The sequence below is a fragment of the Macaca mulatta genome, chromosome 14 (genome assembly GCF_049350105.2).
Source record: "Macaca mulatta isolate MMU2019108-1 chromosome 14, T2T-MMU8v2.0, whole genome shotgun sequence".
Lineage (NCBI taxonomy): Eukaryota > Metazoa > Chordata > Mammalia > Primates > Cercopithecidae > Macaca > Macaca mulatta.
The window spans coordinates 2,498,240-2,511,759 of record NC_133419.1 but is presented as its reverse complement, the minus strand read 5'-3'; the positions used below and the strand labels follow the sequence as shown (position 1 = coordinate 2,511,759).

General features: G+C 45.9%; 1 protein-coding gene across 5 annotated transcripts in view; it reads right to left on the bottom strand.

Moving 5' to 3' along the window:
• KCNQ1 (potassium voltage-gated channel subfamily Q member 1) overlaps positions 1-13,520 on the bottom strand; it is a 402,120-nt gene that overhangs the window by 244,697 nt on the left and 143,903 nt on the right. For all 5 annotated transcript variants that reach the window (XM_028833061.2, XM_028833062.2, XM_077961722.1 and 2 more), the window contains one exon: positions 12,720-12,861. In XM_028833061.2, the coding sequence (XP_028688894.1) occupies positions 12,720-12,861 (142 nt within the window). The remainder of the gene's footprint in view (positions 1-12,719; positions 12,862-13,520) is intronic.

Sequence of the window (13,520 nt, the reverse complement as noted above, 5' to 3'; positions counted from 1 at the left end):
AATGAAAAGCCTAAAAGTGTCATTTTTTAAAATGGCCAAAAGATCTGAATAAATATTTCATTAAAGAAGATATACAATTGAGCACCAAGCACATGGAAAAACGCTCAGCATCACTAGGAAAATGCAAATCATAACCACGATGAGGTAACCATTCCAACGGGACAGTATTTTTTTTTCTTTCTATACTTTCGTGGAAGAGGTGCTAGAGTTGGAAAATTATCATTTTTGCAACTACCACAATAAAGCCTGGTTTCCAAAAGCATTTAAATCTGGGGAGACTTTTTTTGATATGCAGCAGGGTATATGCATGGCCTTAAAGAATCTCCCCCAGATTTTCTATCGGTTGCAAGACAAAATATAGTAACCGTAAGGTAGAAAAGTGGATAATGCCTCAATTTGGTGATCAAAATAACATCTTCAATAAGGGGCAGATACACTGTGTGCCTCAGGATGTGGTACACTGAGAAGGACATCAGGTCACTTACAGAGTACACAACGTGGATCTAACCTGAGGAAACATCAAACTCCCCCAAGAAGTGGCAGGACTGTATCTTTCAAAAATATCAGTGTCATAACAAGAGAAAGAGACTAGAAATGCTTCAGATTAAAGAAGACTGAAGAGACACATCTAAAGGCAATACTGACCCTGAACTGGATCTTTCAGTGGAGGAAAAAATGCTACAAAGGACATTGTCGTGGCAACTGACAAAATGGGAACATAGGCATTAAATTAGGTAAAAGTATTATATCGATGTTTAATTGCAGAAGTCGATAACTGTATTCTTGCTTTCAAAGATAATATCTTTATTTTTCAGAAATACACAGCAAAATGTTTAGGGGCAAAGGGCTGTGGAGTATGCAACTCACAGATGTTTCAGAAAAACGTGAATATAATGTAGAGAAAGGGGTTCAAATGATAAAGCGAATGTGGCAAAATGCAACAATTAGTAAACTGGTAAGTCTTAGTGAAGGGTATATAGGTGTTTTATATCTCATGCTTGTAATTTTTCTGTAGTTCAAAATTATTGCCAAATAAAGTTTGTTTTGTTTTAAGAAAGAATCCTGAGGGACCACCTTAGCCCAGCAGGTCACAACTGGGGGCAATTTTGCCCTCCAGGGGACATGTGGCAACATGTCGAGATGTTTTTGGTTGTCATAACTGAGGGAATGATGCTGCTGGCTTCCTGGTAGAGGCCAGAGATGCTGCTAAACATCTTACAATGGACAGGACTTCCTCCCTCAACAAAGACTTATCCGGTACTAGATGTCAATAGAGGTACAGTGGAGAAACTCTGCCCCACTTGGCTGACAACAAGTCAACTCTGCCAGGATGGGTGGGCAGGAATGCCGGCCCGGAAAGAGGAACCCTGCCTGTGGAATTCAAGGTCAGACAACCCAAGAAAAACAACCTGGCCACATCACTGAAATTAACATGCCTATTCCTGTGTCATGGGCTGAATTGTGTCCCACAAGATTTGCAGTTGAAGCCCTAGTCTTTAATACCTCAGCATGTGACTCAGCATATTTGGAGACAGGACCTTTGAAAAGGTGATGAAGCTACAATGAGGCTGTTAGGGTGGCCCTAATCCAATGTGACGGGTGCCCTTAAAGAAAAGGATATTTGGACACACAGAGAAACACCGGGGTGCAAGTGCACAGAGCAACGACCATGTGATGACACAGGAAGAAGGCAGCCATCTGCAAGGCAAGGAGAGAGGCCTCAGGGAAAGCAACCTTGCTGACACCTTGATCTCAGACTTCTATCCTCCAGAATTGTGAGAAATAAATGTCTGCCGTCTAAGCCACCCAGCCTGTGGTATTTTTATTATGGCAGCCCTAGCAAACTAATACATTCTGGAAATTTATCACATAGAAATAAAAGTTCTGTACATAGAAACAGGTTCAAGAACCTATGTTCAGAAACAAAATGAATTTTAAGCAATAGAGAACATCACAGAATCTGTACACCAAAGGAAATTAAGCAGAGATTATAAATTTTAGAATAGAATTGAAATAGAAATAAAATTCAATTAGAGATAGAATTAAATCAAAATAAAATTGTTCCAGCAGCCTTAGGGACATTTTTACTATTTTACTGATTGAGAAAAACAAGATGCAGAAACCAGGTATGATATGATCCCATGAGTTTGGAAAACAATGATAATGCCTTCATTATGTCACATGTATTTTATTTCATTGAATATTATGTGAACATCAGGAAAAATGTTAGACAACAAATCCTAGATTATCAACATAGGTAACAGAGAGGAGGGGAGCCCAAGCAAACATAAGAAAAAAGTTCTGTACTGAAACACATCTATTCCATTCTACTCATCTGTAAAGTTAAAGTGAATATTAGAAAGTAATACAATATTAAGGACACTAAAAGTAAGAATAGCCCCTAGATTTGTGGTACAAGTGTTTGGAAGGAGAGCAGAGCTGATCTGGTGTTGATAGAGCCTGGGGCCAATTTGGCAGTAGACATAGACACAAGACTGTTTGCTGCATATGGGCCCTGGGTGAGCACTTACATGTTCTAACTCACTCAGTCAAGACAGGAGTCCTGGGAGCAGGCACAGTTAGGATCCTGATTTCACAGATGTGGAAACTGAGGCACAGAGAATGCAGTAGCTTGCTTAGGGCCACTTAAGAAAATGGCAGAGCTGGGCTATGGCCCTAAGAAGGTTGGCCATATAGGCTATGCTCCAAACCACTCCATGAAACCCGCCACTCAAGTTTTAGAAACATAATTGTACAGGAAGGATTTAATTTTCCTGTATCAGAATTTGGCAGATGTATTAGGTTTTTTTTTTTTTTTTTTTTTTTTAAACTAAGGGCAGAGCAGACCTAAATGAGGCAATGAATAAACATATATATATATGTATATATATATACACACACACACACAATCCATCTCAATATACATTTTAGCTGTCCATGTATACAAATAAAACTTTGTGTCCTACAAATACAGAAAATATTTTCTGAGGTCTGAGGAGCATTTACAAAAATAATGGTCTTATTTACATACTTGGACACAAAATCTTCATTAAAAAAAAGTGGAGACTTCATGGGCTACATCCTTTCACCGTAAGCCTACTAAATTAGAAATAAATAACAGTGATAAAAATTTACTGCTTAAAAATTAAGAAGACATTAAAAGAACTCTAAAGAGAAAAATCAAAACACAAAATAAAAACTATCAAGAAAGCAATGAAAAGGAACATATTTCATAATCAGATCTATGTGTCACAGCTAAAGCTGCAATCAGAGGAAAATTTATAGCCTTTAAAACTGCCTTTAGTAGAAGAACTTCAAATAAATGAACTATGACTCTTAAGTAAAAGAAAACAGAGTTAGCCAAGAAAAGGGAATTAACAGCTATAAAAGCTTAGATTAATGAAATAGATAACAAAGAGTACAAAGATAGTTTTCTGATAATATAAATAAAATAGATAAATTTCTCATGTGCTTAAGAAAAAAGGAGAAAAACTACAAAAGTTCAGGCATAAAGGAAAAGAAAAACAAAGAGATGATAGAGACCATAAAATCACTAAAGGAAAAAATTAGTTGCTACCGAGTGGCAACACAATTGAAACACTTGAGGAAATTAAATAGGAGTGAATAAATCACTCCAAAAGATGCAATAAACTAATATATAACAACTTATCATAAAACAGACTAAAAAGAAATTACTAAAGATGTCCTATAAAACATGTATCAGGCCCAGATGGTTTTACAACTCGGTTCTATTTAACCTTTACAGAAAAGATAATCCCAATGTTCTTCAAACAGTTCCAAGACACAGAACAAGGCAGATAAAACTTTGTTTTGTAAACCATTGTATTTGCCCCCACATAATGGCAGATTTCATACTCTTCTGAAAGATGTACTGTTATTTCTAGGATCAGATATCAGGGATGGCCTGCACCAGTGATGAGAGTGCAGCTTCACAGTTTTGATGACTGTTTAATAGAGATATGCTACTTGAAGCAGACCTCCACTGATGGGCATGTTGGTGGTTTGCAATTATTTGCTATTTAACAATTGCAGAAATCAATATCCTAATGATGGATTATTTTGCAAATGTGTAAGATATGTGTAGAATAAATTTCTAGAATGATTCAAAGGCATATGCATCTTTAATTTTGATTGAGATTGCCTTATTTATCTCCACAGAGGTTTGTATCAATTTATTTTTCCAACATCAATGACTGAGAGTTTCCCGTTACACATACCCATAGAGTGTTATCAAACTCTTTGATATTTAATAATCAGATAAGTTTCAAAAACCCCATTGCTTTAATTTGCATTTCTGTCATAATTGAAGTCATCTGGCATATTTTCATTCTTAAGAATCATTGGTATTTCCTTTTCTGTGAACTGTTTAACTTTTATCTTTATTTACAAGAGCATTTTTTTTTTTAATTTTTTGAGATGGAGTCTCTCTCTCTCTCTCTCCCAGTCTGGAGTGCAGTGGCATGATCTTGGCTCACTGCAAGCTCTGCCTCCAGGGTTCACGCCATTCTCCTGCCTCAGCCTCCCAAGTAGCTGGGACTACAGGCACCCGCCACCACGCCTGGCTAATTTTTTGTATTTTTTTAGTAGAGATGGGGTTTCACCGTGTTAGCCAGGATGGTCTTGATCTCCTGACCTTGTGATCTGCCCACCTCGGCCTCCCAAAGTGCTGGGACAGGCGTGAGCTACCGCAGCCTGGCCAAGAGCATTTTTATATAGCAATTAAATTAGCCCCATGCCTATAGGTGAGTGGCAACTGGTTTCTTTAGGTTATCAGTAAAAAAGTATTTTCAGTATTTTTTTGCTATGCAAAATATATATTATGTATTTATATTACATATTTATTATAAACAGCTTTATTGAGGTATAATTGACATAACTTGCATATGTTTAAAGTGTGCAATTTGGTAACTTTTGACACACGATGAAACCATTGCCATGATTATGATAATGAACATACCCACTGCCCCAAAAGTTTTTTTGTGCCCTTTTGTCCTTTTCCCTCCTGCCACTACCCCTGACCCCCAGGTAACCACTGATAACCACTGACATTTTTGCCACTCTATATTAGTGGTCATTTTGTAGATTTTTACATAAATAAGACACCATGTACTCTTTTTTTTTTTTTTTTTTTTTTTTTTTTGGTCTGGCTTCTTTCACTCACCATAATTATGTTGCAATTTATCCATATTGTAGGTGTATCAATGGTTCATTCCTTTGTATTTCTGAGTAGTATTCCATTGTAGGAATATACCACAACTTTGAAAAAAATCTATTCAAATGATGGGCATTTGGGTTGCCTCCAGTTTTGGGTTTCCAGTTTTTATAAAGCTGCTATGAATATTCCATGTACAAATGGTGGCATGCATATGATCTTATTTCTCCTGGATAAATACCTAAGAATAGAATGGCTGTGGAATATGGTAGGTATATATTTAACACATTAGGAAACTGCTGAACTGTTTCCCAAATGGTTGCATCGCTTTGGACTTTGCATTCTCACCAGGAGCATGTGAGAGTTCCACCTCCGACACATCTTCACCAACACTTGGTATCATCCATCTCCCTAATTTTATACAATATAATAATTGGGTACTGGTATTTCATGGTGTCTTTCATTTGCATTTCTCTAATAACTAATGATATTTCAGCCACATCTTCAGGCTCCACTTCTAATTCTAGTTCTCTTGCAGTTTTCACATCAGCAGTTACTTCCTCCACTGAAATCTTCAACCCCTCACAGTCATCCAAGAGGGTTGAAATCAACTTTTTCCCAATTCCCGTTAATGTTGATATTTTTACCTTCTTCCATGAATCACTAATGTTCTCAATTTCATCTAGAATGGTGATTCTTTTCTAAAGTGTTTTCAATTTACTTTGGCCAGATTCATCAAAGCAATCACTCTCTATGACCGCTATAGCCTTATAAAATGCATTTCTTAAATAATAAGACTTCGAAGTTGGAATTACTCCTTGATTATGGGCTGCAGAATGGATGTTGTGTTAGCAGGCATAAGAACAACATTAATCTTCTTGTACATCTCCATCAGAGGTCTTGGATGACCAGGTGCACTGTCATTGAGCAGTAACATTTTCAGAGGAATCTTTTTGTCTGAGCAGTAGGTCTCAAAAATGGGCTCAACATATTCAGTAAACCATGTTGTCAACAGATGTACTGTCATCAGGCTTTGTTGTTCCGTTATAGAGCATAAGCAGAGTAGATTTAGCATAATTCTTAAGGGCCCTAGGATTATTGAAATGGTAAATGAATACTGGCTTCAACTTGAGCAGGGTTGCCACAAACCTTCAATTTGTAAAAAATGCATTATCAGCAAAGTGCAACCAAAGTGCAGTCAATAAGAATGAGACATGCCTGTATTTTAAAAATTCCAATTTCTGGTTATTTGCTGCAAGAATATATGAATGGAATTGATTTTTCATATTAATCTTGTATCTGCCACCTTACTAAACTCATATATTAGTCATAGTGGTCATCTTGTATATTCATCAGATTTTCTACATAGATAACCATGTCTTCTGCAAATAAAGACAGTTTTACTTTATAAAATAAAACTCTCCTCTCAATATATGTAACTTAGACTTGCTCTCACAGGAGACTGGGGTTTCTGTTTACACTGCATAGGTTGTCTAGAAGATCCCATTTCTAAAACATGTATCATGAAGGTCCTGGATTGGTTCACTCAGTCACCCTGTACAAGCAAAAGTACAGCTTCTCCAGAGGCATGTACCTTATACAGGATACATAGGAACCCCACAAACAAAAACATCCACCACACAAACTCATGATCTAAATTGCACACCCACAATGAAATGAGCCATCATGAGCAAGAGTCAGGAAAAACTACAGTGAACAGAATTAGATTCTCCAAGAACTGCAGCTGATGAAATGACATGATAGAGCGTACAAAATACACAGGTTCAAATGACCTAAAGATTTAAAGTTGTAGTTTAAAATATGAGAAAGGTACAAGATGCTAAAATAAAGCAAATTAAACCCACATACAAGGATTTATAGGAATGGAAAAAATATGTAACTGAAAGTCTCAGTGGGTGGATAAAGCAGTGGAACAGAAACATCTCAAGAGTTAGAAACTGCATGGAAAATTCTGTGAATGAAGCAGAGGGAGACAGAGATAGAAAATCTATGAGATAGCTGAGGAAGACAATGAGATGGTCAAATAGAAGTTTCTGGAAAAGATCAGAAGCATTAGGGGAGGCAATATTCTACAACATAATGGTACTGACTTTCCACAGTTGACGAAAGACATAAATCCTCAGATTCAGGAATCACAACAAATTGTAGGCACGATAAATAAAAATAATCCACCACCTTGGTACAGTACAGTGAAATTTCTGAACACTAAAGTCAAAAGGAAGGTTTCTGAAGTCACTAGAGGTAGGGTCACTTACAAAGGAAAATCAATTAGCCTGATGAGCCACAGAAGCTAGGAGACTGCGGTGTTATAGCTCCAGAGTCTTCAGACAAAATGTACACATTAACCTGTAACTTTCCCCCCAACGAAATCATCATCCAAGAATAAAGGCAAAGTAAAAATATTTCAGACAACCAGAAACTGAGAGTTTACCTTCACTGAAGGAATCACAGACTTCAGGAAAAAGGAAATTAAATCCAAACAGTGAGACAGAAAACTGCAAGTCTGTGAGTAAATATCTAGATGTATGCAGCATCAACAAAAAGGATTGTTTAAAAGACAAAACCAAAACACTGGGCAACAAAGGCCCAGGAAACGGCAGGAGACAGTACGATCTGGAGCACCTTGAGGTCCCAGTGAGGTTCCAGAGGAGTTGGGGTGACTTTTGATCTCAATTGGCAAAGCATTCAGGATTTAATCCTGCAGCAGCCACCAAAAATGTACAATCAGAACACACAGCTTGAATGGAGGAGTGGGTGAAAGGCCAGGCTGGGTGTGTTGGGCTGAGGATGTCAAGCTGGGAGCAGGAGGAGGCTATAGCCTGACCCTGTGAGAACTAGGCTCACAAGCGTAGAAGTGAGAAGTTAGGCTGTTCCATGACACATGCTTCCAAAAAGCACACACACGAGTGTGAAGGATGAGACCCCAGGCCACACTGGGGACCTCTGGGTATGTGATGCATGCTCCTCCAGCACGCTGCCCCACTTCACAAATGGGAAACCACACAATCATCCCAGGTCACCTGACAAACATGTGGTGACATACACAGGCACAGCTTTGAAGACACCTCCCCAGAAGCCCTTCAGAATGACCTCCAGGCCGGTGGACACGTGCGTGCTACCTGATCCTACGTCACAGACCCCGACCTTCCAGCCCAGTGTTCTCTGAGCAGCAAAAGGCCTCTGAGGCGGCCTCCAGGACCAGTGAATTTGGGGAAGTCTCCTCTGCCCTCCTAGGGACTCGGGTGTTCAGGAGGCCACCTCCGGCCAGCCCCGCTCTTGACAACCCACCTCCAGCCCCTTTGTCAAGACAAAACCCTGGTGGCACAGCCCTGTATTTTTATCGTGTACCCACGATATCGTGTACCCATGGGTTACGTATGGTACCAGCTCGGGAAGGGTCAGTGGTGAAAAACAAAGGGCCACTCCCCTTTGAGGAGGGGACTGGACAACCTGGTCAATGGTGACCTGGCTATGGAGACAACTAGAGTGGAGGAGGGGCGGGGTAGTCAGCGCAGGATGGAGGTGGCTCCTTCAGGACTTCTGGGATCCAGGAAAGACAGTTCCAGGCAGAGTGAACACAGTGGCTCTGAGACAGGGACAGCGAGGCAGGATGGCCAGTATGTGGCTCCAGCCCAGGCCTCTTCTGACCTGCAGATGTGGATGGCCTGTGCCTGCTTGGATCCCCTGGGCAGGAGGCTGCCTGTGTCTGCCCCCACCCCGCAAGCATACAGAGGATCTTCAGGACCCCCAAGGCAGCAGCAGCCGGGCTGTGAGTGTCAGGCTCCCCAGGCTAGGCATGGACAATGGCCACCGCATCCTCGCAGGTCCCCAGTCCCTTCAACACTGCCAAGCCAAGCGGCATGAGGTTGGGTCCCCATGCATCCTTCATGAGCAGTCTGTGACACTTCACTGCAAAGACCCTAGGGCTAGGCTGGCCAGCCCCTGCTGCGCTCTGGCTCTCGGGCTGGGCGGCTGCTGACATTCCCCTCCCTTTCTACCCAGGTCAGAAGGTTGGAGGAATGGCAGCAGGCCCTTCCTGATGGGATGAGGGCTGGTTCCTCCCCTTAGTGAGGCTGCTCTGCAGGGACCACGCAGCCCATTTTTGCTGCAGGTTAGTCTGTGTTCTGATGCCACCGTGAGGGACCTTCTTCCTTCCCAGCCTCCCTCCCCTGAGGTCTGCCACTGCCATACCTGCATGTGCCTCTTGGCAGGCTCAGTGGGGTGTCAGGACACACAGGTGTCCTCAGGAGTTGCCCACATGGCCCTGTCCTTCCGTTTCTCCATCTATAAATGGGGCCAACACTGCACAGCACCAGCTAGAGCACAAGCTGCAGGGGCCTGTGTGCAGGTGGGTGGCGCAGACAGCTAGGAGCCCTGAGGCAGGGTCAAGGGGACTTCTGCCTAATCTGCGGGTTCACACAACAGAAAGCACAGTCAGGCAAGGTTGAGGCCTGGGTTGGCCTTTGCGGGGGATCAGTGTGGCTGTTCATACCCTCCTTGAGGGAGTGGGGCTGTGGGGCTTCCCCAGGGGTGGCATCTGCCCTGGGATCCGCATGCCCTTCTCCCCATGCCAGGACTCTCCAAGAGCCTTCTGGGCAAAGGGGACTCAGGAGTATCAGGGGCTGTTCTAGGTCCCTGGGGGCCAGGCTGACAGCTCAGGCTCCAGAAATCTGGTGGCTCCAGCCTGGGCTGACTTATCAAGTTAGGAAAGAAAAAAGTCCAGCAGGAAAGAAAAACCTTCTCCGTGGAGGAGCATTCCACAAAAGGCGCCTGACTTTCTCCGCACTCGCCCCTCATTAACATTCCGCAGACAGCACTAATGACTTCATAACACTAACCAGGCTGAATGGATGGCATCGACTCGGGCTGCCCCGCATTCAGCAAGCAGCAAGCGATGCTTCTCCAGGCCGCACACAGGCTGCGTCCCCAGCCCCCGGCCACACCCACCTGCCCGTTAGCATGCGCAGAAAGCCCCCATTTGCATGGAGACAATGGTCCCAGCCCTGAATCCAGAGCTGTGGGGGCACTGGGCACTGGTTGGCACAATCGCCCTTTGTGCCGGCTCCAGCGGGCAGGCGGGAGCACATCCCAGGGGCTCAGAGATGTGGCCGGGTCCCAGCCAAATCCTGATGGCATCTAAGGCCCCGGGGAGCCTGGTGCCCAGTGGAGCGGGTGCCTGGACTTGGTCTTGCCTGGTGACTTCCACAGTGGATGCCCAGGAAAGCCCCAAGGGGCAGGGAACACCACCCGGCCTCCTGCCAAGGATGGGGGGATGCAGGTGAGCCATCCTGAATAAACTGGAGCTTGGCGGGCTGGGCTGGTGTCTGCGAGCACAAAGGGTTGTGAACAGTGTGGGTTTGTCCCCTTTCTGCCATGCATAAGATGTGACAGCATCCTTACAACTGCTGGTAAGCTGGAACATTCGGGTTGGTCCCAGGCACTGGGAAGAGGTCTGAGAGGGGAGGGATGGATACAGAAGTGACCAAAGGGTAAAGGGACAGCTGCTGAGGAGGGAATGGATCATATGACCTGGATGGGAGGGCAAGGTGGATGACCCACCTCCTCTGCCAGGCATGGAACCCTGGCCACTTGGCACAACTGAGTCAGGGCCTGGCTTCCAATAGCCCAGAGTCCAGAACAGTGGGGTCAAGTTTCCAAGGGACTGGGCCACATGGAGTCCTCCCACGGGGCATGGAAGGCAGGGAGAGTGGGGAGCAGTCCCTCCAGGGTGGGGTCAAGCCTCCTTAGAGGGACATGCCTTGGAGTCATGGAAGAAGGGGTCTGAGACTTCAAGGGGCAGAAACCAGGTGAGCAGAAACAAGGTGAGCAGGAACCAATGCAAGGCCCAAGTGCGTGATGTCTGTCTGGACAACAGCAAGTGGTCAAAGGGGAGTGGGCTTCAAATGCTGTGCTCCCCCCACCACCTGGAAAATGAGGGCTCTCCCATGCTGGGAGGGCAAGGCCACTGTTTCACGTGGGCCTGAACTAGTGCTTCTTTCTGGCACTATGACAACCAAGTGTTTCCAAAACAGGTGCCCCTTTCCCCCCAGGGGGACCACACCCTGGGACAGGGGCTTCTGCAAACGTTTGCCAGGGCCCCTGCATTGGTGCTACAGTGCAGCAGCCAGCAAGTGCCATCTTTGTATCAGAACACAGTCACCACTGTGTCTGCCTCAGAGGAAGCAGCGAGCAGGGCCACAGATGGCACCTTTGCACAAGGTACTGGGGAGCAAACAGGCTTCACTGTGTTTTCTCCTGGGAAGACAAGGGGCACGCCCCTGTCCTGGTGGCAGCACAGCTATCTCAAATACCCCACACTGGGCTCAGAGGTCAGAAAAAGCCAGAATCCTTCACACTTGGTTTTAAGAGAGCTGCTAGAGAATTTGGCAGTTTGGGATCACAGTCCCCAGAAGTGGGCATTGAAGTCATATGCGAGAGAAGTTGGAGCTCCCAGGGAGAAGCGGGGTCCCTTCCACCTCTCCTAACTCTCAAGGGCATCTGTGGCCAGGGAGCATGAGGTCTCCAGCCCCTCACACTCTGTAGAGCTGGCCAGTTCATGGTCCTGTCCTATAGGAGGTTTGTCTCAAAACTGGTCCCAAGATGATGGATGCATCACGTGTGCCTCCTGAAGCAGCCAGGAGGCCAGGTCTGCCCTGGAGCAGTGTGGGGAGACCAAGCACTGATGCTCTGGCATCACCACAGGTTACCTGCTGTGTGTGTGCTCAGCCAACTGCACTTCTGGGAACAGCAGAAGTTGGCAGGAGGCATATGGAGGCCACAACCAGGCACTGCTGTGTCCCTGCCATGTGGCTGGAGCACACGAGCCCAGCCTCCAGGGCCTCGCTCTCCACGTCTGTCAAAGAGCCATGCTTACGAGTTAGCATGGGTAAAACCCCTTACCTGGGATGGAGGGCATCTAAACCCTAGACAGGTCTGCCATCCAATTATGAGGTGCTGCAGAAGGTAGCTTCATCCCAGCCCCTGCTGCAGGGGTGAGAGGAGGGACGCAGGTCCAAGCCACACCATCACATACAGACTCGTGGCCTCCAGGCTGCATGAGAACGGCCTGTCCCATCAGACCCCCCATGTTTTACCCAGGCCTGGTGCTTCTCCTCCAGAGCCCCATCCCCAGACCCCTTACCTCTGGTCTCCCTGCCAGTGGGCCCAGAGGTCACCCCAGACACTTTCCAACCACAGCCCGTGGGCTCAGCTGGGAGGAAGCCAGGCAGCTGGAATCAGGAATATAGCCTTCCCTCAGCACGGCCGGACAGAGCTGACCCATCCCGTCACCTGCCCAGGCTTCCTCTCGCATCAGAAGGTGTGGCCAGCCCCTCCTTGGGAAGACTCTGAGGGGAAGGTGGCTGGAAGGTTTACAGAAGTTTCTAGAAGCTCCACTCTCTGTCTGTTCATACCTCGTTATCAGAGACCCCAGCCCAAGGGAGAAACTCATTGGCTTGCTCGGGCTCCCAAAAAAGGCAGTGACCTTCCCAGCCCTGCGGCCCACACCTGCTTGAGGGGTTCTCACCAGAACTGTCATAGCCGTCAACAGAGAAGTGGTCCAGCCTCCGCTCTTCTGGGGGGTCGCACGTGATATGGGGGACTGTGAGCATCTTCTCTCCGGGACTCACCCCATTGTCTTTGTCCAGCTTGAACTTTTTTTTCTTTATCTAAAAAAACAGACAATAGATTAGCGGTTCCTGGACATCGTCTGCCAGGCCTTACGCTGGCCCCAAAGTGCCTGTGCAGCTGCCCTGAGCCCAGCCCCCATCACATACACCTGGACAGCGACATCACATACACCTGGACAGTGACATCTCATACACCTGGACAGCGACATCACATACACCTGGACAGCGACATCACATACACCTGGACAGCGACATCACATACACCTGGACAGCGACATCACATACACCTGGACAGGGACCTGAGGCCTGGGGCCAGCTCCAGAGTCCTCACACAGAGACAGGGCAGGGCTGCTGGGGGTCACATGGGGGGCTTGGCCCTGGTGCTGCCGTGTGAGCTCATGGCCTCGCTAACAGGACAGCAGGAAGCAGACAGACATACAAGATGGTGCCAGTGGAAGTGGTAATGGGAGCTGTGACCAGTAGGGGTGAATGCATATGGGGGGAACAGGCTAGGGGCCAGCAGGGCATGAAGAGGGCGCCTGAAGTCAGGGAGCAGGCTGTGTGGAAATCTGGGGGAACATTCCAGCACAGGGAACAGTCGGCACGGAGGCTCCACTGGCAGCTGGAAACTGGGAAGGCCAGGTCTCTCCACAGAGGGTGTGGGCACAGGCCAGGAAGCGGAACCATGCCAGCATCAG